The sequence below is a fragment of the Cheilinus undulatus genome, linkage group 9 (genome assembly GCF_018320785.1).
Source record: "Cheilinus undulatus linkage group 9, ASM1832078v1, whole genome shotgun sequence".
NCBI lineage: Eukaryota > Metazoa > Chordata > Actinopteri > Labriformes > Labridae > Cheilinus > Cheilinus undulatus.
The window spans coordinates 45252030-45275816 of NC_054873.1; the positions used below are offsets into that span (position 1 = coordinate 45252030).

Here is a 23787-nt window from a genome sequence, read left to right on the forward strand (position 1 = left end):
TGTTCAGACCCCCTTCACTTTAATCAGTTTGCTATGTTTCAGCCTGATGCTACAGTCAGTCGAATTCATTTTTAAATTCTCATTAATCTACACCCAGTACCCCATAACATCAAAGTAAAAAACAGAATTTTATATGTTTTAAAAAGAAAAACACAGAAATATTGTACTGAAATAAGAATTCAGACCCTTTGCAAGACCCCCTAGAATTCACCAGATATGTTGCCATATCTGCGGCTACGCTGCAGTTTGACAGTGGCTTCGCGGTAGTTACAGAATCACACCTAGCTGTGTGAGTAGAAACTACTAAAGTGCTATAAAACATAAAAAACACACAGAAGCTATTGTTCTAAACTGCTGGAGTAGGATAAACTTGATTTCATTTGTCTACTTTGTCCTTTCATGTAGATTTTTATTTTTCTACCATGGGTCAGTGACGGTTCATAAATAAATGCGCTTCTTTTTGCTCCTCTGACCTGTTGACATACGGGCTCTGCTACGCCCCATTATGACTTTTTGTTGATGTAGTGAAAAGAAATGCGGTCTGTCATTTGTCTGGTGTCAACACGGGGTATTTTATTCTGAAATTTAACCAGATGTTTTAATTTGGTTTGGCGACACTTCCTGCCCCGTTCGATCTGCTCCGTGCTGAACTCCCGGTGTCTGGGTCTGGAAAGTCCTGCGTACTTATCTGCTGCGGATGGCTCCGGATTGCAGTGGAGCTGGTGGAAGCAATCTCCATGACTCCAACTAAAACATATCTGCTCAGTCAGTGTGCTGGGGTGGATACGGACTGAACACGTACTGTATATGATTTAATGTTTTGCTTTGCTTGTGACATTTTGCAGCAGTTTTGATATTTCGCAGCAGTTTTACGATTTTGCAGCAGGTGAAATTTTTCACACCAGGTGTAATATTTTGTATCAGGTGAGTTAATTTGCAGAAGGTTTAATACTGCAGCAGCTTACATATTTTGGAGTAGGTGAGTTACGTATTTCCCAGGAGGTGGAATATTTTTCAGCAGCTTTTATATTTTGCAGCAGCTTTGATTTTTTTGCAGACAGTAAAAGGCAGGAAGGTTAGTTATTTCGTAGAAGGTATAATATTCTGCAGCAACTTGAAATTCCACTGCAGGTGAATTATTTTGCAGGAGGTGTAATATTTTTCAACAGCTTGATATTTCACAGCTAGTGAATTGTGCAGCAGCTTTAAGTTTTGCAGCTGGGGAAATATTTTGTAGAAGGTGCAATATTTTGCAGCATCTTATATATTTTGCAGGAGGGGGATTAATAGCAGGAGCTTTAATTTTATGCAGCAGGTGAAATATTTTGCTCCAGGTGTAATATTTCATTTCATTTCATATTTTGTGGCAGTTTTATTATTTTGGAGCAGGTGAATTATTTTGCACAAGGTGTAATGTTTTGCAGAGGGTGACATATTTCCCGGTTGACCTTTAGAGCCACCTTACCTTGGAAATGATTGCATCTATTTTCTTTAAAGTTTTCACATGGAAACTTAATTCTGTAAACGCCAGTGACTCTGCCATCAGCTGTGCAGTGCAGCATGACAGGTATCCAAGGGAGGAGAGGAGCGTTTTTAAGGTATGGTAAGTTTCTGAGGGAAAACTTAAAAAAAGGAAAGAAAAATAATATTTCAGAAATTCATAGCATGACTTTGCCCAACAAAATTGACTTTTACAGCCTTTCAAAATTGGATTTATATTCCAAACTTTCACATTTATCTGCCTGAAACATCCTGCAACCAGCTGCCTGAGACTTGACAAGCTGAACTGGGATTTAGGGATTTTCTTTTAACTATGCACATTCATTCATTTTCAGTCTTCTTCAGTCTACTTTTAACAGCTTTTCTCCCTCATTATGCTAAATTCACCCATGAACTGAAAGCGTTGGTTAGTGACTAAATACACTTAATGGATTGCAGTTTTATTACCTCCACCAAGGAGGTTATGTGATTGGCAGGGTTTGTTTGTTAGCAACATAACTGAAAAAGTTGTGGACAGATTTAGATGAAATTTTCAGGACATGTCAGAAATGGCATAAGGAAGAACTGATTAGATTTGGGGAGTGATCCGGATCACCGTCTGGATACAGGAATTTTTTGAAGGTTTCTTCACTATTTGGAGATAGGGCTAATGGCAGAGGTCTGCGCTCTCCGAGTGCTTTTCTAGTTGAACATGGCCCTCGATTCAGAACCAGAAGTAAGGTGGTGAGTGGAATAGAGCAGCGTGTCTCTGCTCATCATGAAACTGTGCTTTTAAAACCAACAGAAGTTTGACAGTTCATAGTGACTGTCACAGTTTGATCTCAGGGTTATGCAGTGTTTATTTTAATCTTACAAAAGTGAAACAAAACTTCATTCTTAATCTGTCAGCTGTCTCAACACTCAGTCTGCATTAGTGCTTTTAAAATTCAAACATAGACTGCTGGTGTCAGCAGAAGCAAGCCTGATGTTTGGTGTTTATACGAGTCAGTGTAGCCTGAGAAGGTCAGCATGTCTGTTCTTCCAGCAGCAAATATTGTCCAGAATCACACACTTTTATCACAGCCTTCATCTCATTCATGCACTTTCCTTTTTCCGGATTGCACTTGGCTTTTGCGTCACTCAAAATTCCTCTTCATCAATTCCATCTATTCTAAAGCAAAAGTGCTGCCTGAAAGGTTCACGCTCCAAAAACTCTTATCATATCAGCCCAATTTGAGAGTCAGTGCAAAGGCTTCACATGGACTAAGAGGGCCTTTCAGACTCAGTGTTGAGATCTTATTGATTACTTTAAAAACAGACATAAACATGGCGTACGTGACTGACCTTTAAATCCCTCAGCAGTAACTGCACCCTGAGGTGCCAGGGTAGAAAATTGCTTTTAGTCCGCACTACAGAGTGGAATTTTTCACTGTGGGAGAGCTTGTAATTATAACCAGGGTTCATAGAATGCTCTCTAATAATTAAGTTAATTATTTAAAACCTTGGAAGATGAAACCGAACAACCCGGTGAAGCTTAAAACAGTACAGAAAATGTTTAGTTAGGAATCTGGACAACTATTCTCATGCACAACAAAGAGATGAACTGTGTTTAGCAGCAGTAATAAAGAAGGTTATATAACACACACTTTAAAGAAGAAAGAGGAGCTGGAGCAGTGATACTCAACGGTGGCTCTTTTGTGACTATTAGTGGCTCTTTGATGTCTTCATTTTAAATATTATTCTCCCAGAAAACCTTAAACCTTAAACCCTTTTTGCTATTATATACTACTTGTTTCCTAGTTCTTGCTCATTATTGCCACTTCTTTTTGCAACTTTTTATTCATATTTTTTACATTTTTTATCCAATGTCTTCTCATTTTTTGCCACTTTTCGCCAATTTAAGCTTCATTTTGCCCATTATAAACTACTTGCTTCCTATTTTTTTTTTTTTTTTGCCCACTCTTGCCTCTTTTTTGGCCATTTTTTTTTCCCATTTTTGCCCTTTTTCAACACTATTCACCCATTTTTTTGCCATTAACTACCACTTGTTTCCTATTTTTTCCATTTTTTTGCCACTTGTTTTTTCTACTTTTTCCATTTTCACAATTTTTTTCCCATTTAACGTACCTATTGCCATTAAATACCACTTCTTTCTGATTTTTTGCCCATTTTTGCCACTGTTGACTGCTTTTGGCCCCTTTCAGTCAATTTCCACTCATGTTTGCCACGTGTAACTCATTTTGTTTGTCACTCCTCAACCAGTTTTGCTGTTTTCTGACCCTTCTTCCACTTTTCTCCCCAATTTCGCCTCTTTCCACACGTTTTGCTGCTTTTTGACCATTTTTGCCACTTTTAATTTATTATTAATAGTACTTAAGCTGTTTTTGCTACTTTTCACTACTCAGATTGTGGCTCTTGCAAAGGTATTTTTCAACATTTTGGCTCTTTGGTTGAGCAGGGTTGAGTAACACTGAGTTAGAGTTATAGCACAGTTGCCCATTAACAGACTGAGCAGACACCGAGCTACATTAGCTTCAATGGGGCATCGTGTTTCTGTCACAACCAGTGGAATACAGATGATGGGACAGAAATCTATAAGAGGGTGAGGGTGTTAAAGATCCATTCTAGTACACTGGTGTGCAAAAAACACAGTCAGCAAAGTACATGTGGAGGCAGGAAGAAGCATGGTGGAAAAACAAGCAATGGTGAAAACATTAAATCACTCATAAGCTGATAGGTGAAAAACACATGCAGGAAACAGGTGTTTTGTTTTGATTGTCTGGTTGGGAAACTGCGCTCTTTAAGAGCCTGAAGTGGAAAGTTGACAAAAGAAATGCAGATTTAAACATAGACTGGACTGATAAGTGTGTCTTTATCATGCATCATATTAACAAATACTAGAGGTCAGGGGGATTTCTGCTCTGACATAAGCATAACAGATTTGGGAGACGATGAACTTTATCAAGATAGTTTATTTGGTAGCATGGTTGATTGTGTTGTTTGTAGCAGTTATCCTTAACATCTCTGTTTTTTCCATCAGATTTATCCATCCATCATCTACATGGATCATTCCATTCTGATGGAATCTCTGCTGCCATATTGTGAGAGGTGAGGTACACCCTGTACAGGACACCAGTTAATCACAGAGCTGAATTGCAGGGGCAAACAGCCAGCCATGCTCACATTCACACCTATGGGCAATTTTAGAGCTACGAATTAACCTAACAAGCATGTTAGACTGTGGAGGAAGCCTGAGTACCTGGAAATTACCAACAAGTACTCTGGGAGAGCTCGAACATTTCATACCGAAATGGAAATCCTACCACTGCATCACCATGCAGCCCTTGTTTTAATTTGTGGTTTATTAACTCAGTTCAATTTCAAGGGAATTGGCCTAAAAAGGTTCATAAATATATTGATAATAGGGCCAAGCATCCAGACTAGCTAAGTCAATAATGAGTGGAACAGGAGGTGGGCGTTGCACAGTGTTTGTGGAAATGGATTGACCAACTTCAGCTGCCTGAAGATAAGAGTCTGCCTGAGATTCAGAGACACAAAAGCATCCATTTCTTGAGCCCAAAATGTGATTATTTGATTAATTTGGACTTATAACATTCTTCAAGGTTTAGCTGAAATGTAAACAGGAAAAACCAACAACACTGGGCCATAGAATCAGACCGTTTCCCTTCAGTTAAACCTAAACTAAATAACAAAAACTCACATAAATAAAGCCACCAGAACTGAGCCCCCAGACCCATCAGACAAAACAAACAAAACAGAAAACTACATTAAAATCCTGAGGAGTTCACCGTGCAGCCAGAGCTGCTGCTGCCAAGGCTTTATTGAGAAGAGGAGACGTGACAGCTCCTGCCTCTTCTTTATTCGCTTTCCCTCAGTCAGGATGGATGGAGCCGTGGAAGAGTTCACGTCATTCTGAGCACATCATTCACCTGTGGAAGCAGGTAACACCAGTGGCTGATAAACTGGAGATTTTAATGTTGCTGCATCTTCAAGATCATCAATGGGTTATCCTCATCATCAGCTGTGCTAGTATGCCTAGCAATTTAAAAAGTGGGTACTCTCAATGTCTGCATGAGTCAACATGCAGACCTGTTGCAGCTGGGAGGACTTTTGGATGCACCCCCACTATGATAAAGGAAATAAACGCGCAGGAAACATTCCTACCCGCAGACCTGCATGCTGTTTGTGTGTGTGAGACAGTGAGAGATACAGTGCTTAACAAATTTATTAGACCACCTGTCATATTTGTCTCAAAGACCATCCAGCATCATGAAGTACTTTAATGCGGACTCTTTCATTTTCAGTGAGCTCTCCACGTTTTACCATTTTGAACAGGAATGAGGGATTTCAAAATGAATTCACCCAAATTTGAGCTGGCTCACTGGGCTTTTCTAATCTGACATGCCAGATGGATTTGTTTCACACATCCACTTGGGAAAGCTTTAATAGGAAATGTTTGAGAAAAGGCAGAGGATTTGAAAAAAACACGAGTGTGATTGGAGTAATGTTCTGTCTGTCACATCTCTACGGGCCAAAAAGAGCAACAAAACACATGACGTAGCAGCTATTGAGCTGCACGTGCGCAGCTAGTGAGGAATAACGCGAAACATAGCGACTACAGACATGTAAGTACTCGACTTTTGTCATTTTTGAGAAGAAAACAACTCACTGCTGTCCTTTGTTCTACTTTTAACAAAGAAATGTTGTCAAGTTCTGATAAAACTGGCGCTTTAGCAGCATCCACGCTTATCTTTTCCTCCATAACTGCACCAGCTCTTGCTGCTGCTTGTTTACGTCACGACTCTGCTACGCCTAAAAGTACTGCCCCCCGTTGCTGATTGGTCCTGTCACTTTCTAAATGGGCCCAGACGGTTCAGATGGGAGCTTTGCAAGATGGATTTGCCAGTGAAAAACAAGGAAATGGGCGCATCCGTCTGCTTTGCAAGGGTTAGGGCTTCTTTGAGAAGTCAGAAATGAATCAAGCATAACATTCAACCACTGAAACTCATTTTTCTGTTCATGAATGCAAGTAAATAACTATAATTTGACATATTAATCAAGAAATAACAATGTGCTTTACTATTTTTTCAGTTTTTTGTAAATTAGTAAATTTGAAAATTCATGGATAACAATAATAATTATATTTTAGCATTGAAAAAAAAATTATTTGGGTTAAAGAGCTTCTACATTTTCATGTATTAACCATTGCAGAAACATAAAAAATGATTTTGGTAATTACCAATGCTGTTAATTTAGGGCAGCTGTGGCATAAACCTTACTTTGGTTAGGGTTAGGGTGGTCTAATAAATTTGTTAACCACTGTAGAGGGAGAGAAAGCATAAGAGATAGAGGGGGAGAAAGAGAATATGACTGGAAACGCTTCACCCTCAGACCTCGAGACTTTTTAAAAGGAAAATGTGCGGGTTCTGTCACAGTCCGTCCCAACTTCAGTCACACAGGGGGCCTGGGGTCGTGCACAACCATCAGATCGTACAGTGTGAGCACACAACTCGTGTGCGATGGTCGTGCATTGTACGATTCAGTCGTACAGTATGAGATGACATCCTGCCACGACTGTTGTAGGGTCGGCTTGAAATTGTACACCTGGCTCATCTTGCTTCGGTAGTGACACTAAAACATGGGACAGTTTTTTGGATGCATATTTCTTGAATTTACAACAAAACCACAAAATCAATTTGATATTTCAACTTCCTTTTAAAAGATATTAAAAGCTGTATAAATAAACCCATTTGGAAAAAAAAAACATTTTAATGATATTTTCATTCATTTAAATTTAAGTGTTAGAGTTTGGGACAGCAACCTACCAATACAAAGTCACATTAAAAGGAGGACATTTTATATTATATTTAATTTATTGTTATCTGAACTAATGCTTTTGTATTGAACAGATCATAACATGACATTTATAAATATCAAGGCTGTAAATATCTGATTGTCTTTTTAAAATGTAATATGTGTTTTTATACAACCCAACTTCAAAAGTACTGAAATATCCCTTTAATGTATTTTACTCATTCCTAAAGGAAATCATATTTAAAGGATCCAACTTCTTTTAGTAATGTTGAGTCAGAAGTGTAAATGACATTTACCTGCTTACATTAATAAAATCAGCTTTCAGTAAAAACACAGTTAAAATAAAAATGGCACTGTGGGAATTTTCAGTAACGGCTTTATTAAATTAGTGCAAAAGACAGACATAACTCATTCAAAATGTCATCTTTTTCTTTAAGGTGGTCTTTCACATGAACCCACACAGGCTACCTTCTTTTAATGAGCACGAGTAAAAAGCAAAACTATCCACCAACACCACAGCCTTCTTTATCTTCTGACACATCTTCTTTGTGACTAGAAATGGACGAGGATGGAGAGAGAGAGAGAGAACAATATCGGGGCAAGACATGGACGTTACCAAAAGCAAGACCTCTGTTCTGGAATTAATCACAGCTTTCATAACCAGAATTAAAAAAAAAAAAAAAAAAAAAAAAATCAACATAAAAAGATGTTACAGTAAAAGTCAACACATCGATAGCATAAGAAAGAAGTCCTAAAATTCACAAAAAAAGAAAAACAGTTCCCCCTTTTTTATTTACTCTTTGAGTGTGTGACCAAAAAACTTGCAATCAAAGTACATAAGTTAATCAATACTGTATATTTATACACTGGTAAAAAATAAAATATTTATATAATACTTTTTTTTTTTTTAAGGTTTACACCGTTACTATAAAGATATACTGTTTTCCACTCCATGACAACTAACGCAATAAAACAGAAGCAAATCGAAGAAAGGACTCCAGAGAGTTTCTGGCTTTGAAGGCTTATGGCTACCACCTTGTCCTAAAAGACCACGACCACTGCAGACAAAGAAACACGCTCTGTTCACTCTGCTGACGGAGGGAAACAAACACAGTCTGTGACGAGGAAAGAAAGGAACACATCAAAAAAGTCAATGCTCCCCGACCAGGACAGCAGCTCAGCCTTCGCAGTGTTCCCGGCCCACCCAGAGACGGAGAGGCATCGATAGATGGACGGGGGGAGGCGGGGGGAGAGCGGTGGGCGATTGTATGCATGGACAGGGTGAAGAATGTTAGGACGGAGTGGGGGGGAGAGAGAAATCCAATAGAGGTAGCTATGGGATGAAAAAGAATCAAGAGGGAGGATTTTATGTGATGCAAGGGAATTATTATGAGGTTTAAGGTGGAGTCGATTTATAGCTTTTGTTTTCTTACAATATCAATAGACGTTGTTTCAAGTATCTCATACAATGTTGCCATGAATGCTGCTATGTTTGTCTGCCAGTGTGATGCAAAAATGGAGCAAAACATAAAAAGAAATGGAACAATCGATGGCGAAGAGAGAGCAAAAACGACAGGGAAAAAGAGAAATGTGTCACTTATAATTAAATACAGTGAGCAGAACATGAAGAGATAAGATGACCTGAATTGGGAAGGACAGACGCAACAAGGAGAGTGAAGATGAAGAGAAGGAGACGAGAGTGCCAGGAGGAGGAAACAAAAAATATTGCAGAGTGGTTCTGTACAGCAGTTATTCCTGTGGGGATTTTGTGTTCTATTTTCTCAATTGATTTGTTGGAGGGAGAAAGCTTCTTCTTCATCTTCTTTTTCGTCGTCTTCCTCTCTCCTTAGCCTGGGTTGCGTGGGGGAGATAAGTCGTTGCTTTTCAGTGTTGCAAAAAAGGACTACGAGAGGTTTCAGCAGGATCTACAGGCCTGGCGGGAGAGAGAAAGAGAAAAGAGAGAAGAAGAAATAATGTAAGTGGAGCTCGTCATTGAACCAGACTGCAATCAGTTACACAGGACAGAGGATGGAGTGTGATGAAAGGCAGAAGGAGGACACAGAAGAGGCTGGCCACACAAGAGACAGTTTATTTTAAAAGTATGGGACCAAAAACATAAGGATTCTTCATCTTATAATCCTCTAAACACACAAGCTAGACTGTCTCTAGTGATGGTTTCACAGTAAAGATCCCACAGGATCAAACTTGATTTCAAAGTAAAACAAACATGGAGGACGATCAAAATCCTTGGCTGTGTTACAGTTGCAGAAAAAATGAGGACAAGAATATGGTTAAAATCCTGGCTTAGAGGAAGGTTTAGTTGTGTTTATGTCTGTGCTGCAGAATTGTGCTACATCTGTGTGGTGATGCTACAGATCCCCCTGCTTGGCTGTGGTGGGTATTTCATTGTAGGCAGTCTGACCTAGTTATCTTTATAACTGTGCCACGTCGGGGGGCCGGGCCACATCAGGCCCCCCAAAGCTTCCTGTCTGGCCCCCGAAAGATCAATAAACTCAGTGAAGCAGGAAAAAAAGATGTGGTTTTAAGAGTATCCTTTGGCTTTAAATGTCTGCAGCAGCTGTTAAATCCATTACAAAAATGACTAATATTGAAACAGTTTTGGACTGACTAAACATTTGATCTGTTTTTATGATAAATATTAAAGCCATTTTTAGTAAATATTAAATAAAAGGGGTTAAGGTTTGTGGAAATGTTGCCAAAATGGCCAGATTGAGTGATGAAAAGGGGTTAGAGAGTATCAAAGATGGGTGATAAGTGGCAAAATGGGTTGTGGGGTGACATAAACAGACTAAAATTTTCAGGAAAATGTGCAGGAATGTGCCTCAGATTGGTAAAGGAGGAAAAAGGAAGGGCAAAGAGTAACAAAAATGGGTAAAGAGTGGCAAAAATTATGCAAAAAGTAATAAAAAGGGGTCAAAAGCTGCAAAAATTGATAAAAGCCTGCTACAAAAGGGATAAAACATGCAGAAAAAGTGATTTAAAAGGGGTTAATGAATAACAAAAATTGGGTTAAAGAGGCAAAAATGGGAAAAGGTATCAAAAATTGGTTGAAAGTGGCAAAAAATATAGCTAAAAGAAGTAGTGAAAAGGTGTTAAAGAGTGGCACAAAGGGGCAATAACTGGCATGAATGGTGCAAAAAGGGGTAGAAGAGTGGTAAAATGGGTGGAAAGTGGCAAGAATTGAAAAAAGAGTGACACAAAGGGGATTAGACATGCAGAAAAAGTGGTTAAACAGGGGTTAAAAATGGCAATAAAATGGTTAAAGGGGCAAAAAGTATCAAAAAGGGGTTAAAAGTGTGAGTAATAGTTAATTGGTGCTAAATCACAATTGGGGAGGGTCCAGCCAGTTCTGTTGTCAGGCTTATCTCCTGCATTATAGATAATAGGGATAGATCTCACTGGTAAGGTCTAAAAATGTCCTGATCCAGAATCTACTACAATGATATTTCAATTAAACCAAAATATTGATTTAATTTTGTTTATGTCAAAGTCCGGACCCCAGAGTCTCTGTCAAGACTAAATCTGGCCCTTGTGCACATGTACTTGATGACCCCTGCTGTACACCAAGTGAACAAGTGTAGCATAGACAGTTGTAGCTACACCCACTTTCATGAGAATGCATGATAGGTCATTCTCAACGTACTTCTCACAGGGTTTAAAGGCCCCTCGTGCCTGACCTGCTTTGCGGTCTTTTTGATCAAATTAACAACCTACATGTTTATTTAATAATATAATCTACCGCTGTAGCTGGATATGACACAGCCAACTGAGAAGGAAAAGTCAGTGCACAATCTGAAAGACTCAGCACCTGCGGTGTGGGGACAGCTTCTTGTTTCTGCCTGATGCATCTCATAGCGTATTTGGGGGATACTATTCTGTTGTTAAAGTTCACGTATTATGCAAAATAAACTTTTTTCAGGCTTTTCTAATAAAAATATGTGCCTCAAGAATAAAAAAATCCATTCCCTCCCCCCTCTCTCTCTCCACTTTTCAGATAATGTGTGCTGAAAGAAGCCGTTCTCAGATTTTCCCTTAATGATGTCATGTGGGGAGTTAGCTCAGTGAAAAAAGGAGCACCCTCCAAACCATAAACTTCTTCAGGTGCATTACAAAAAAACGAAGGTTTGCCAGATGGATGTGTTGTCAGGTTAGAAGCAAGGCACAACAGACGCATTTCGACTCGAGGCGTTCTTCAGCGTTGTCACTTGTTGACTTGTTTTCCAGTACGTTTTTTTGTAATGCACCTTAAGAAATCTATTGTTTGGATATTTATTTGCAAGGATTTTACTGATGATCCTGATGAAGGCCACAAGCTAGGTACAGGCAACCTTGGTTGCAGAGAGGGCCACATAGTTATTATCCAGAAGTGGCAAATCTCAAAGTAACAGTTAAATTTACTTTTAATTCAACAAAAGAAGCAAATGTAATGCTTTCATCAGAATTTAATTCAGACCAAATTAAGTCTGAAGTCTGGCTTGAAGTTGCCAGACTTAATAGTGTGTGGCCAACATGGTCAATACATCAACCAACAGATGAATCCAAAATCTTAAATTGTTTCCATACATCCCTGACTAGTGTTTTTCCTCGTGTCTAAATCCCTCCCAGCAGAGGAGAGAGGACCAAGGAAATATGTTATAAGAAATGTGTTTGTGATGCATCAGCCGATGATCAGACAGCCGTCAGTCAGCTCAAACAGAAGACATTGGCTCTAATAAAATACAGCATTGTTTCTCTGTGTGACTGCAAAACCAAATCCTTTGTGATTTACTCTTTTACATTTTTCTAATCACTTAATGCTCAATAATTCATGGTTGATACTTGATCAAATCACAGCTTGCACATACCAAAATATAAGTGGATGTTTATAATCGGCAGTGTCCACTGTGTCAATTCAGTATCTGTTTTAAAGTCTACATTTTTCTCTGCTATTGAACTTTGATAATACTTTATTGAAATCTGATGTGCTGTCAATGAAAGGACATCTGAGGATACTGCTCTTATGAATTCTTGCTAACTGGTCCTCAGATCTCCAACCTTCTCCTTGGTAGTATTTCAAGAGCTCTGGGCCAGTCTTTTAAGATGGCAGGTCAGAAACTCTTCTGGCTCAACCAAGGACACATCATTTAAAAGACTTGAGATGCACCCACTACAGCTGAACAGGAGTCACTTGTGCAAAACTTTTAATATGACATTATCATGCAGTGAAAATACACTCTTAAAATCATAAAACTTTATTTATGCTCAAGATCGCTGAGGACAGCCCTATTTTATGATGATATCAATTAATTTATGGAGTCCATTTAAAGAGACAACAAGGCATTAAAAGAACCGAACAAAGAGTCACTTCAATCAACCAGCTGGTGATATCTGAGGAAGTGTTCAAATTTACAGCGGAGGCTGGAGGTGAGGAGGCTCTCAGATCTGTGCCAGACCTGACTGAAGATGATTCACAGTCAAACGCTCGCCAAGGAGACGTGAAGAGCCTCTGCCACAGCTCAGAAATGAACAATCCGTTGTAACATATTCATCCAAGTATTTATCTCTCGTTTCTTTAAATTGCCAATAAATGTGACAGTTTTTAGAGACAGAGAGAAGGAATTAAAAAAAAGAAAAGATTATATTTCATCTAAATCATGAGATTTTTAAGAAAATACCTTTAATATGGGTTCTCTTCATTCAGTGATGGACTAATGAGTGTTAAAACATAAATCCAACAACACAGCGTGCACCAACACAACCAAACTCAGGCATTGATGATATCACAGGGTTAAAAGAATAAGGCAAATCCATGTATTGATCATGTGCTCTGGCTCTTAAGTGTGAAATATGCATTATGTCATACTCTACTGATATCTAGCTTTAATTATTAATATGGCAGCTGCATTAGAAATTACTGTAAATGATTTTGTGATGTTTGCTGCGTCCCCTTTGCAATCAAAGGACTCAGTTGTGGAGGTTAAGGAATCTTTGGCTGCCTGCTGGGAGCCCCCTGTTGGATGTTTTCCCAGCATTTCTTACTGGGAGGAGACCCAGGAGTAGACACAGAGTTTTCTGAAGGAGATTTATAGAATATCCCCTCAGGTCCGGGAATGCCTTGGATCCCCCAGAGGAGCTGAAAGTGTTGCTGGGAAAGGGAATGTAAAGGTCGATTCACTTATGCTCGCCTGTTAAGGCTGGAGCTCTCCACCATGTGAGGCTGTATGCTCAATGTTCCACAAAAACCCAATTTTGATGATGCAAGGGAGGTGAGGGGAGGATAGCAAAGACTGAAAGAAAACTGGGGAAGCTGAGGGAGGTAGAAAAGTCTGCTAAGGCTGGAGCTCACCCCTGCCTCATTAGGCTGCATGCCCTACCCCAGTTTCATTAAAAGAGAGAGGAGACATGAAGGAAGAAAACTTGAAGAGAGAACGGGGAGGGTAGAGCAAAGATGAGACACCTGTTCGGGCTATTGCTCTTTCCTGCTGTGTTAGGCTGTATCTCCCACTGGTGCCCCATTTTCATGAGAAGAGAGAATACAAAAAAAGCAAAATAAATAATTTGAGAAAGAGCTTGGGAAAAGAAGTGCCAAGGTGAGAAGCCTGTTTGGGGCAGAGCTCACCCCTGCCAGGTGAAGTTGCATTCATTATGTCCTGCCATTCCTTCATTTTCATGAAAGGAGAGAGGGAAGAGGGTTAAAACTGGTAGATAATGAAAGGAGAGAGGTATGGAAGAAGAGAATACAGTAGAAACTTGCAAAAAAAAAAAAACAAAAAGGACAGGGAAGGTACAGTCTGTGCGAGAGGCCTGTTTGGTTGACAGCCCTGTCCCACCAGGTTAAGTTGCATAGATGGCAGAAAAATTAATAGAGAACAGGAAATGCAGAGCAGTGGTGAGTGACCTGGTTGGGCTTCAGTTCATAACTGCCCTGTTAGACCCTATGCCCTACCTCCTGCGACTACCCCATTTTCATGATGCAAGAAAGGGAGAGAAGAGGAAAGAGAAAAGGGAAGACAGAGGCAGGATGAGAAGCCTGCTTAGGCTGGCTCTCACCCCCACCAGGTTTAGCTGAATGCCCTGAGTCTTCCTACTGCACCATTTTCATGAGCCAAGAGAAGAAGGAAGGGTGAAGAAAACCTAAAGAAGATAGAGCCAGGGTGAAGGGCCTGCTTAGGCTAGAGCTTGCCTCGCTATGTTAGACTGTTCGCTCTACATCCCATTAGTACTTCTGCTTTCACGATTAAAGAGTTGAGAATAATAGGAAGAAAAAATTAGAAACAGTTAAGGGAAGATGGAGAAAGGGTGAGAGACCCGTTTGGGCTAGCGTTCACACCTGCCATGCTAGACTGTATGCCCTACCTCCTGCTACCTTTTCCTGAGGGAAAAGAGGAGGGTAGAGGGAAGAAAACATACAAATGAGGGAAGGTAGAGTGAAGATGAGAAGCCTACAACTCACCTTACTATGTTAGCCTGTGTGCCCTAACCCCATTTTTCATGATGCAAGAGAGGAGAAGAGAGGAAGGAAAAAAAAATGGAAACAGATCAGGAAGACAGAGCAAGGGTGATGCCTGTTTTGGTTACAGCTCATTCTAACCAGCTAAAGGTACATGCACTACCTGAAGCACGTACCTATTTTACACGATTGAATAAAAGAGGGAATAAAATGTAAAAAATGTAAAAATTAGGACTGGGAGAGGATGGCCAGGGGGAAAAGCCTATTTGGGCTTAAGGTTATCTGCACCAGGTTAAGCTGAATGCACTTAATCCCACTACTCCTTATTTTAATGAAAGGTAAGAGGAGAGACAGGAGGAAGAAAGTTAGAGAACAGGGGAGGCAGAGTCAGGGTGAGATGCCTGTTTGGGCTCAAGCTCACCCCTGCAAGGTTCACCTTCTTGCACTTCATCCCACTACACCCCCTTTTAATGAACAGAGAGAAAATGGGAAGACAGAAGAGAACAGGGGAAACAGAGTTAAGGTGAAAGGCCTGTTTGGGCTCAGCCTCTCCTCTGCAAGATTCAGCTCCTTGCACTTTGTCCCACTACTACCCCATTTCCATGAGGGTGTATAGTAAAGAAGAGAGAGAAAATTTTTAGAGAAAACAGGCAAGGCAGGGTCAGACTGACACAGCCTATTTAGGCTAGGGCTTACCCCACAAGGTAAGGTTCCCTATCTCCCTTTTAATAAGGGGATAGAAGTGCAGGAAGTAGAGACAGAACATAATAGTTGTTTGAGAGAGAACAAGGCAGGCAGCGCCAGGGTGTGAAGCCTAAGAGAGACCCCACTCCCTCCCTGTTAGGCTTTTATAAAGACATCAACTGCAGTGGTGAAAATGTTTGGTCCACTCTAAAGCGTTTTCATTTTTTTTCTAGTTCAAATGGAGGAAATTTAAAGAGCCTCACTCTTGGAAGGCAGCTAAAAAGAGGACATTTGGTTCGGGTTGTTGGGTTTTTCTAAGAAATAGATCTGAGTGTCATCAACATAACAGTGGTATGATACATCATGAAAACAAATGTGTCCACTTTTTCGGTGCCATGGATGGCTCTGAAGCCGAAAATGCGGCCATCTGTTGAACAAATTAGCCTGGAGTGAACTCCTGTCTTTTTTTCTGGGAAGAGAGTCTGTTTAAATTCACACAACATAATGTTTACACAAGCCAATGAGCCTCAAAGCATCAAAGAAAATATGTTAGTTTCATCTGTGACTCTCAACGTCTGATCTGTGTTGAAAAAAGGAGTTTGAATGAGTGTCATAAAAATCCCTGGGTAGGAGATGTTCTCCGGTAATGTGACAGTTTGTCTCGTCAGCCTGGCAGAATTGCGTACAACATGCTGGTTGGAATTTGATACAACAAACGTGCGCAGCCACATAAATACACACAGCAGGTACTTGTAGACACATAGACACTCACATAAGCACATACACACTGCAGAATGAAATGTGAGAGTTTATTGATTGCCTCTCTGCCAGACATCCCATCTAAGTCTGCTCTCTATTTCTGACATGTTTGGAGATGCCTGAGCATTCAACAGAAACCCTCCTCACTCTCGCTCGCCATTTTTGCTCATTCTGCCTCCTCTTTTTCTCTTCCTGTCTCCGTTTTTTATCTGTTATCTGAGAGGAGTGGATTGGATAGGGCACCAAGGGCCTCTACAGTGTCCTTTATTTCCACTCTAGGACAAAGTGGGAGTCAAACAGTCAGGCGAAATTGAATAATATTAAAATGGTTACAGATGTAGGGCCAGTAGCTTCTACGCTGTTCACTGTGAGTTCAGGAAAAGGTCAGTCATGGTTTAGTACATTTCACATTTTGCAGAGGGTGTGAGTACATCGTTGTATTTACTGCACATTTCACCAGTGTACTCCAGAGCAGGAGGCAGATCCAGGTCAGTCACATTTACAAGACCTGTGGCTTCTGCAAAAACTATTCTCATGTCAGTGTGAGATTTTAAAATAGCTGCAATTCAGGAATGAATTATTTGATTAAACACTGAGCTGCTAATGTATTGTTAATAAAGCAGTTCAAACTGTGCTTTCTTTTCACTAGTTCCTGGCCCTGGGCTGAACAATTAATTTTAACTGTATGTCGATACTACATAATTGCCAGACGTAGCTGGTACTTTGCATGGCATTAACATTGAAAAAGTTTTAATTAGCTTGTCAATACTCTATTCACAGACTGGAGTATGCTATCAAACTGTTAAATTATTTTATCATGATTATTCTCAGAACTTCTATAGATAACAGTGCTGAGATAATCAAAAATATAATCAAGTTAATCACAGGTTTCTGTGGATTAATGATTATACCATGGTCTTTGTGAATACTCGATTCTGAAAAAATAACGTATCATTATGTAACACTACAACACATGAAGCAAATAATCGGAACTATTTCTTGAGTAAACCACTGGGCGGCGTGACACAGTGCAGCAGCCATGTCTGGAGTGTAGTTCCAGCTTTGCATTTAGCTTTAAAACATCTCCGTCTCGTAATGTTCCATGATTATTTCATAGCGTGGTGAATGTGCAGGTCACAACTTGTTCACGAGAGCGTTTTGGAGTTGTTGGATTGTGTATTTGATGAGTTTGATGAGGGAAAGCTGGAATACCGTCTGCTTACATTGAGTTGGCACAGCAGGTCTGAACTCGGCAGCGCCGATCTAAAAATAGCTTGCACCGACTGAAGGTAACGAACCTATTACTAAGACTAAAGGGATTATGGCAATGGGCAAATTTGCCAAAATGTTGAAGTATCCCTTTAACAACAGTTAAAATCTATGCTGCTTTTTGGCAGCAGTGTGTCACTTTTTATTCTCTCTTGGGTCCTGGAGGGGCCCTGCTTTTCTTAGGTATGGGGGGGGGGGGGGTGTCCAAGGCCATGCTTACTTGCCAAATCCACTGGCCGATGGTGCCCTGAAGTGGGCTTACATGCCAAAAGTTCTGCATAGTACTGTAAGTCCATGTGAATAGAAAAGCACATTAACAGTTTAAGATGCTAGCAAATACATATGGCAAACTGTGTCTTTGTCTGCAGACATCTATCTCTAGAGTTCACACAATGCGCCTGCAGACATTATGCAGACTGGCAGTCACCTGGTGCTACCTCAGGGACCAATCACAGGGCGTGCCGTCAGTGTTGTAGTGATCTATGCTTAGATTTGAGAGGAGGTGCATGTAAATCAACATGGGTAAGCCTCTGCATAGGTTCTGGCTGCACAGACCTACAGTGTCTGCTATAGCCTAGACTTGATGCAGAAGTATAAATCAAGCTTTAGCCATTGTTTCTGACCAATGTCAAAGTCAGCCTTAGATTTGATCATTTAAGTCTAATTATAAATAGTTGCATGTCCTTTAAAGCTGCACTAAATCTGTAGGTGACAATGCATTCATAAAATATCAAAAATTTCGGTTGCTTTTTGAGGACACAAGTTGCAGAAGAGATGTTTGTAATCCACTGTTTATGCAGCAAACAAAGTAAGACTGCTTCAGCACTGCCGGGTGTCTCTGATGACTGTGACGGTGTTTAAATGCTCTTAAAGTAGAACTCCTCAGCTCTCAGATGCAGTGGTTACTGTGAAGAACAGATCAGGTGTGCCCTAAGCATCCTGCCTTACTTAACAGGCTTACCTTTAAGCTCTGCCTTTTACTACTAATCTAGCAAAATGCATGCATAAAAATGTGGTGTAAAACAACCAATTTGGAGGTGGAAATTTGTCATAGCTGGTGTTGTTTATAAAGGGTTTACTGTTGCATTATGCTTTCTGCATTTGTGTTGTGAGCATAAGTGGGTTGCAGTGTGGTGGCCACAGCTCCTGTGCGCTTTTTGCAATAACTTGGCAGTCACAATCACTCGGACGAAGTTGGGCTGCATTTAGACAGCTGACATACCGATATATCTTCCTTTCTTTTTAAATGTCTCCACCGTACCCCATCTCTGCCTCTCTCTCCACATCCCTCTTTCTCTGAATGAGATTAAGGAGTGATCTTGAGGAATGCAAACTATAATTTTCCCAGACACTCAAATGAATTGGACTGTATACTTCAAAAAATTCTGAAGCGATCGAAACATGCCTGAATGGAGATGAATATCTAATAGGATGGATGATATGGAAGGGTGGGGTTTGGGCCCATTGATTTTTCTTTCCTCTATTGCCAAGTTATTCAAATGGTGGACCCCAGGCAACCTCTTGGTGGACAGAACCTGACCAGCATAAATGCATCCAATATATGAAAAACTATTGAACAGCATGAACATTGGTATAAAAGGAGCTGGAGAGTTAACTTTGCAGCCATTCCTGTATTTGTTGTGAGATGCGCATATGTGGTACTGATCAAAATAATGACCATGCCTAGTGACCTTGCTATTAAAAATATCAGCAAAACCAACATGCCAATAATAACAACGAGTGCATCATTAAGGACTACAAAGTTTGGAGGCATTACTTTGAAAAACACCAGCTTTTCTGAGGATCACACGACACAGTGTAGAGTTTGTCTGCAGCTTACATAAAACCCTGATGACATGAAACCCTGGTGTGTTCCTGCACAGCCAAACAGCACAACTTCCCTTCATGTGTTACTGAACATGGCAAAGAAAGTACAATTCACAGACTCCAAAGTGGAGCTAGGTAAAGTATGGTATGCTGTATTTAGTTGGCATGGATTTGAAACCAATCAGTACCAGATTTCACAGTATTGCACACCAGTGCTGTATGATGAGGTAATACTGGGTGATTGTGATTATAATGAACAATATCATGATTTGCTATTGCCATTACAATACAATGCATAAACTATTGTATATCATGAATCTACTTTCTTAGTTATCAAGGAAAATGCAGAGAATAATGATTTCTCACTGCAATCCTTTTTTGAACATAAAGGTATTTCTACAAAATGCAATGGTGGAACTATTTTAAACCTAATGGCTTTTCTGCAAGTATTTTTGTAAAACTTTCAAGAACTACTCATTACAAAATTAGTTCCAGTCTTTATGCCTATAGTAATTTGCATAACCTCACATTGCAACTGCAGTTTTATCAATTGTGCAGCTAACCTGGCACGCCAGATGGATTTGTTTCATTCATCCATTTCGAAAACCTCTCATAGACAGCATTTGGGAAAGGGCAGAGGCTTTGAAAAAACTTGGTGGGTGATTGGATGAACATTCTGTCACATCCTTATGGGCAAATCAGAGCAACAAAACAAGTGACGTAGCCGCTCCCGAGCTGCGCCCCTTCCGAGAAGTCCATAGGGAACTACATAACAGGAACCATGGCAACAGTACAACTCACTGCTGTTCTTTGTTCTTCTTTAAACGAAGAAATGTCGTCAAGTTCTGATAAAACTGAAGCTATAGCAGCATCCACGCTTATATCCTCCACCATAATTGCACCGGCCTCTTGTTGCTGCTTGCTTACGTCATGACTCCGCCACGCCTGAAAGTCCTGTCCCTCGTCGCTGATTGGTCCTGTCTTTTTCTAACCGGGCCCAAACGGTTCAGACGGGAGCTTTGCAAGATGGATTCGCCAGTGAGAAACATGGAAACGGGTGTATCCTTCTGCTTTGCGAGGTTATTGTGCAGCACTATTGCACACCAATTAGCTTCTATAGCTGCATTCATGCCATCTGTGAAAGGGTCTAATTCTGATGTTAAACTGATGCATCTGTGCATCTCTACTGATGACCCTGATCTAATAGCTTTGCAAGGTTAGTGACACAAACTGATACGGTACAAGTGTGAATGCATATACACAATATTGACAAAAGTATTAGGCCACACCCGTTAATCTTTGAATCCAGGGGTTTCAATCAGACCTGCTGCCACAGGTGTATAAAATCAAACACCTAGCCATGCAGTCTTCTTATGCTATGATTAGTGATACATAATGTGGCGTTCTTAAGAGTTCAGTGACTTTAAATGTGGTACTGTGAAGGATGTCAAATTTGCAATAAGACACTTCATGAAATTTCATCCCTGCTGGATATTCCACTGTCAGCTGTAAGTATTAGAAAGTGGAAGCATTTGGGAGCAACATCAACTCAGCCACAAAGCAGAAGACCATGTAAAATCGTGCAAACGTCGCAAACGTTCTACTGATTTCTTAGCCAAAGAGTTCTGAACTTTCATTGTATTAATGCGAGCATAAAAACTGCAGCAGGAGCTTCATGTAATGGGTTTACATGGCAAGCAGCTACATTCAAGCCTCACATCACCCAGTCTAATGTAGGTGTCACGTGTTCTGTGGAGTGATGAATCATGCTTCTCTGTTTGGCAGTCAGATGGGGGAGTCTGGGTTTGGCAGACTGCCTGACTGCATTGTGCCAGCTGTGACGTTTGGTGGAGGAGGGATATTGGTACATTTTTCAGGGTTAGGTGAAGGACAGTCTTAAAGCTTTAGCACACCAGCACATTTTTGACAATGCTATGCTTCAAACTTTTTGGCAACAGTTTGGGGAAAGCCCTTTTCTATTCTAACACGACTGTGCCTCAGTGCACAAAGAAGAACTATAAAGACTTGGTTTGATGAGTTTGGTGTGGAAGAACTTGACTGGCCCACACAGAGCCCTGACCTCAACGCCATCCCGCACCTTTGAGATGAACCAGCCAGGCCTTCTTGTTTAGCATCAGTGCCTGACCGCATAAATGCTCTACAAAAATAAATGGGCACCAGCTCCCACAGAAACAATCCAAAGTCTTGTAGAAAGCCTTCCAAGGAGAGCTGCAAAAGGGGGTCACTCTATATTAAAATACAAGTATTTAAATACCATGTCATTACAGTTCATGGTGAATATTTCAATGAGGACAAGCCTGACCTATTTCCATTACAAGGACACAAAAAAAGGAGAGGACAGTTTTGACAAAATATAAGGTTCATGCATCTGCCAGATATTTTTCAGAGAGTGTTTAAATGTTAAACCAAACCAAAGTTTATGTGAATTTTTGGAACAGAGGAGTGAAAAAGGAGAAAAAGAAAATATTGCATTACTGCTTGTTGATACTTGTTATACTTCTGTGGTCACTGATGACACTGATTTAACTTGTTTTACCTCAAATGCTTCTATTTTCCAAACTTCATCTACATGCATTTAAAATTCACCTCTAGCAACAGCAGAAAAACCTAACTTTGAATGTTGAAAATGCTCTGCCTGGTTATAATTCCAGGTTTTCAAATGTGTCCCAGCTGAATCTGTGACTGAACAGCCCTGCTCTATTGTTTTCCTTTCACTGCCCCTTCCACATAGTGCTCAGGCCCAAGTGTTCCTCCCCAAAAGGAAATAAAAGTGGAGAAACACTCAAAGGCAGATTCAGATATTGGATTTTGCAAATCTAATGAGACTCCTCCAGCCCTGTTTCACCTCACATGAAGGACTGGATATAAAAGAGGAAAGTGCCCCTCTGGCTAAAAAGTCAAGGCCCTGACATGAAAATACATGGCTGAATCAATTCACCTCAGCTCGGGCTCCGAAACAGGCTGTGCACTCAGAGGTCAGGAACAGATGAAAGAGAGAATTATGTCTGAGGAAAGACGAGGGGAGAGAGAGAGGGATGAAGAGGATGGAGTCACTAAACCAGAGGTTGGTTGGGTTATAAATGACTCACTTTATGTTACAGCCGGTAGAATTAGCTTCAATGCCATGCTGTGCTCTCCAGAGACCCACACGGGGAGGGAGGATTTTATTATGATTCCTGCTACTTTACATTTATTCTACAAAGGCATTTGTTGCTATGGATGCACCAGAGGACAATATAAGCATAGTAGCTCTTAAGTTCCATGTCTTTCTGCTTTACTGACCATGTTTTAAGAGGCAACAAACACTGCAATGCTTATTTTGTGTGGTATATTATCTGTGTAAACTGAAAGCATGGGGTTCAATCAGTGTGCATGGCATTGCAATAAAAATCAGTACTCACAGTTAACAAAACCATGCCTGTTTGGGGAAACTTGGATTTGCAAACTGTGTGCAAATGTTTGCAGATGGCTTTTTATTTTTGTAGATTTTAAATGAATGACAGGGGGAATAAAAAAATTGCAAGGCCACTATATTATAAGAGCTTTAAAAAAGGATGATGAATCCAGTTTATGAAAAATGTCAGACTCAGAATCAAGAACTATAATTCCAATTGACCTATGGCTAAGTCCCACCCTGAAACGCGATGAGCCAATCACAGTGTGTGTACCACTCCAATACACTCGGACATCAGCTGCCTGGAAGTCCATTAAAATGAATAGGAGTACGTCAGTTTTTGTCCGGTTTTAAGAGTTTTTTTTTTATATATTTTAAGTGTAAAAATGGTCAAATGGTGTTCATGGGGTACATGCGACTCCAACACAAGGTATCCTGAGAGGCTGGGCGACAGAGTGTATTTTTTACCCTTTCCTAAGCCACGTCTAAACCGAGAAAAATGTCTTCTTTGGATAAAAGTTTTGCAGTAGACCACAACATCAACTCAATGTGGATAAAATTAACAACATCCGTTCTAAGATAAGTCAACATCGTATTTGAGGCAGCATATTGTCACTTTGGCGGAAAGAAATATAAAGTTATCTTTAACATCTCTAACGTTAGCTAAAGTTAGCCTAATGTTAGCTCTTAGCTGCGTTGTTCGTTGTGTCACGTTGTTTGTTGGGAGTTCGCTTGCATTTTTGTTCTAGTTTTTTTTCTTTGGTGATCATACATCATTAACTGTTGTCCAAAGGGCTCTAGTTAAACTAACGTTAACTTCTGGAGCTTAGCTTCGTTAGCTTATCTGTAATAGCCAAGATAACAAAGGTTGGCAAACGTTATGCTGCCTTCAGTGTAAATACTGTAGCACCAAACTAATGGAGAGACACTCTTGGTAAAGATGGTAAAAAGGCTGTTACATTTTTCTCATATTCTGAGCCAAAAACCTTAACTTCAGTGGCACTTTGATCCTGATCTTCTATCTTGTGGTCTGAGATTGTGATGGCAACGAGATGCGATTTATCACGTT

The 23787-nt window shown here is 40.2% G+C and overlaps 1 protein-coding gene across 1 annotated transcript in view; it reads right to left on the reverse strand.

The window, feature by feature from the left end:
* Positions 1-7719: 7719 nt before the first annotated feature.
* cdh13 (cadherin 13, H-cadherin (heart)) overlaps positions 7720-23787 on the reverse strand; it is a 784391-nt gene continuing 768323 nt past the window's right edge. Inside the window, exon 15 of the mRNA XM_041795315.1 lies at positions 7720-9247. Within this exon, the coding sequence (XP_041651249.1) occupies positions 9240-9247 (8 nt within the window). The 3' untranslated portion in view covers positions 7720-9239. The remainder of the gene's footprint in view (positions 9248-23787) is intronic.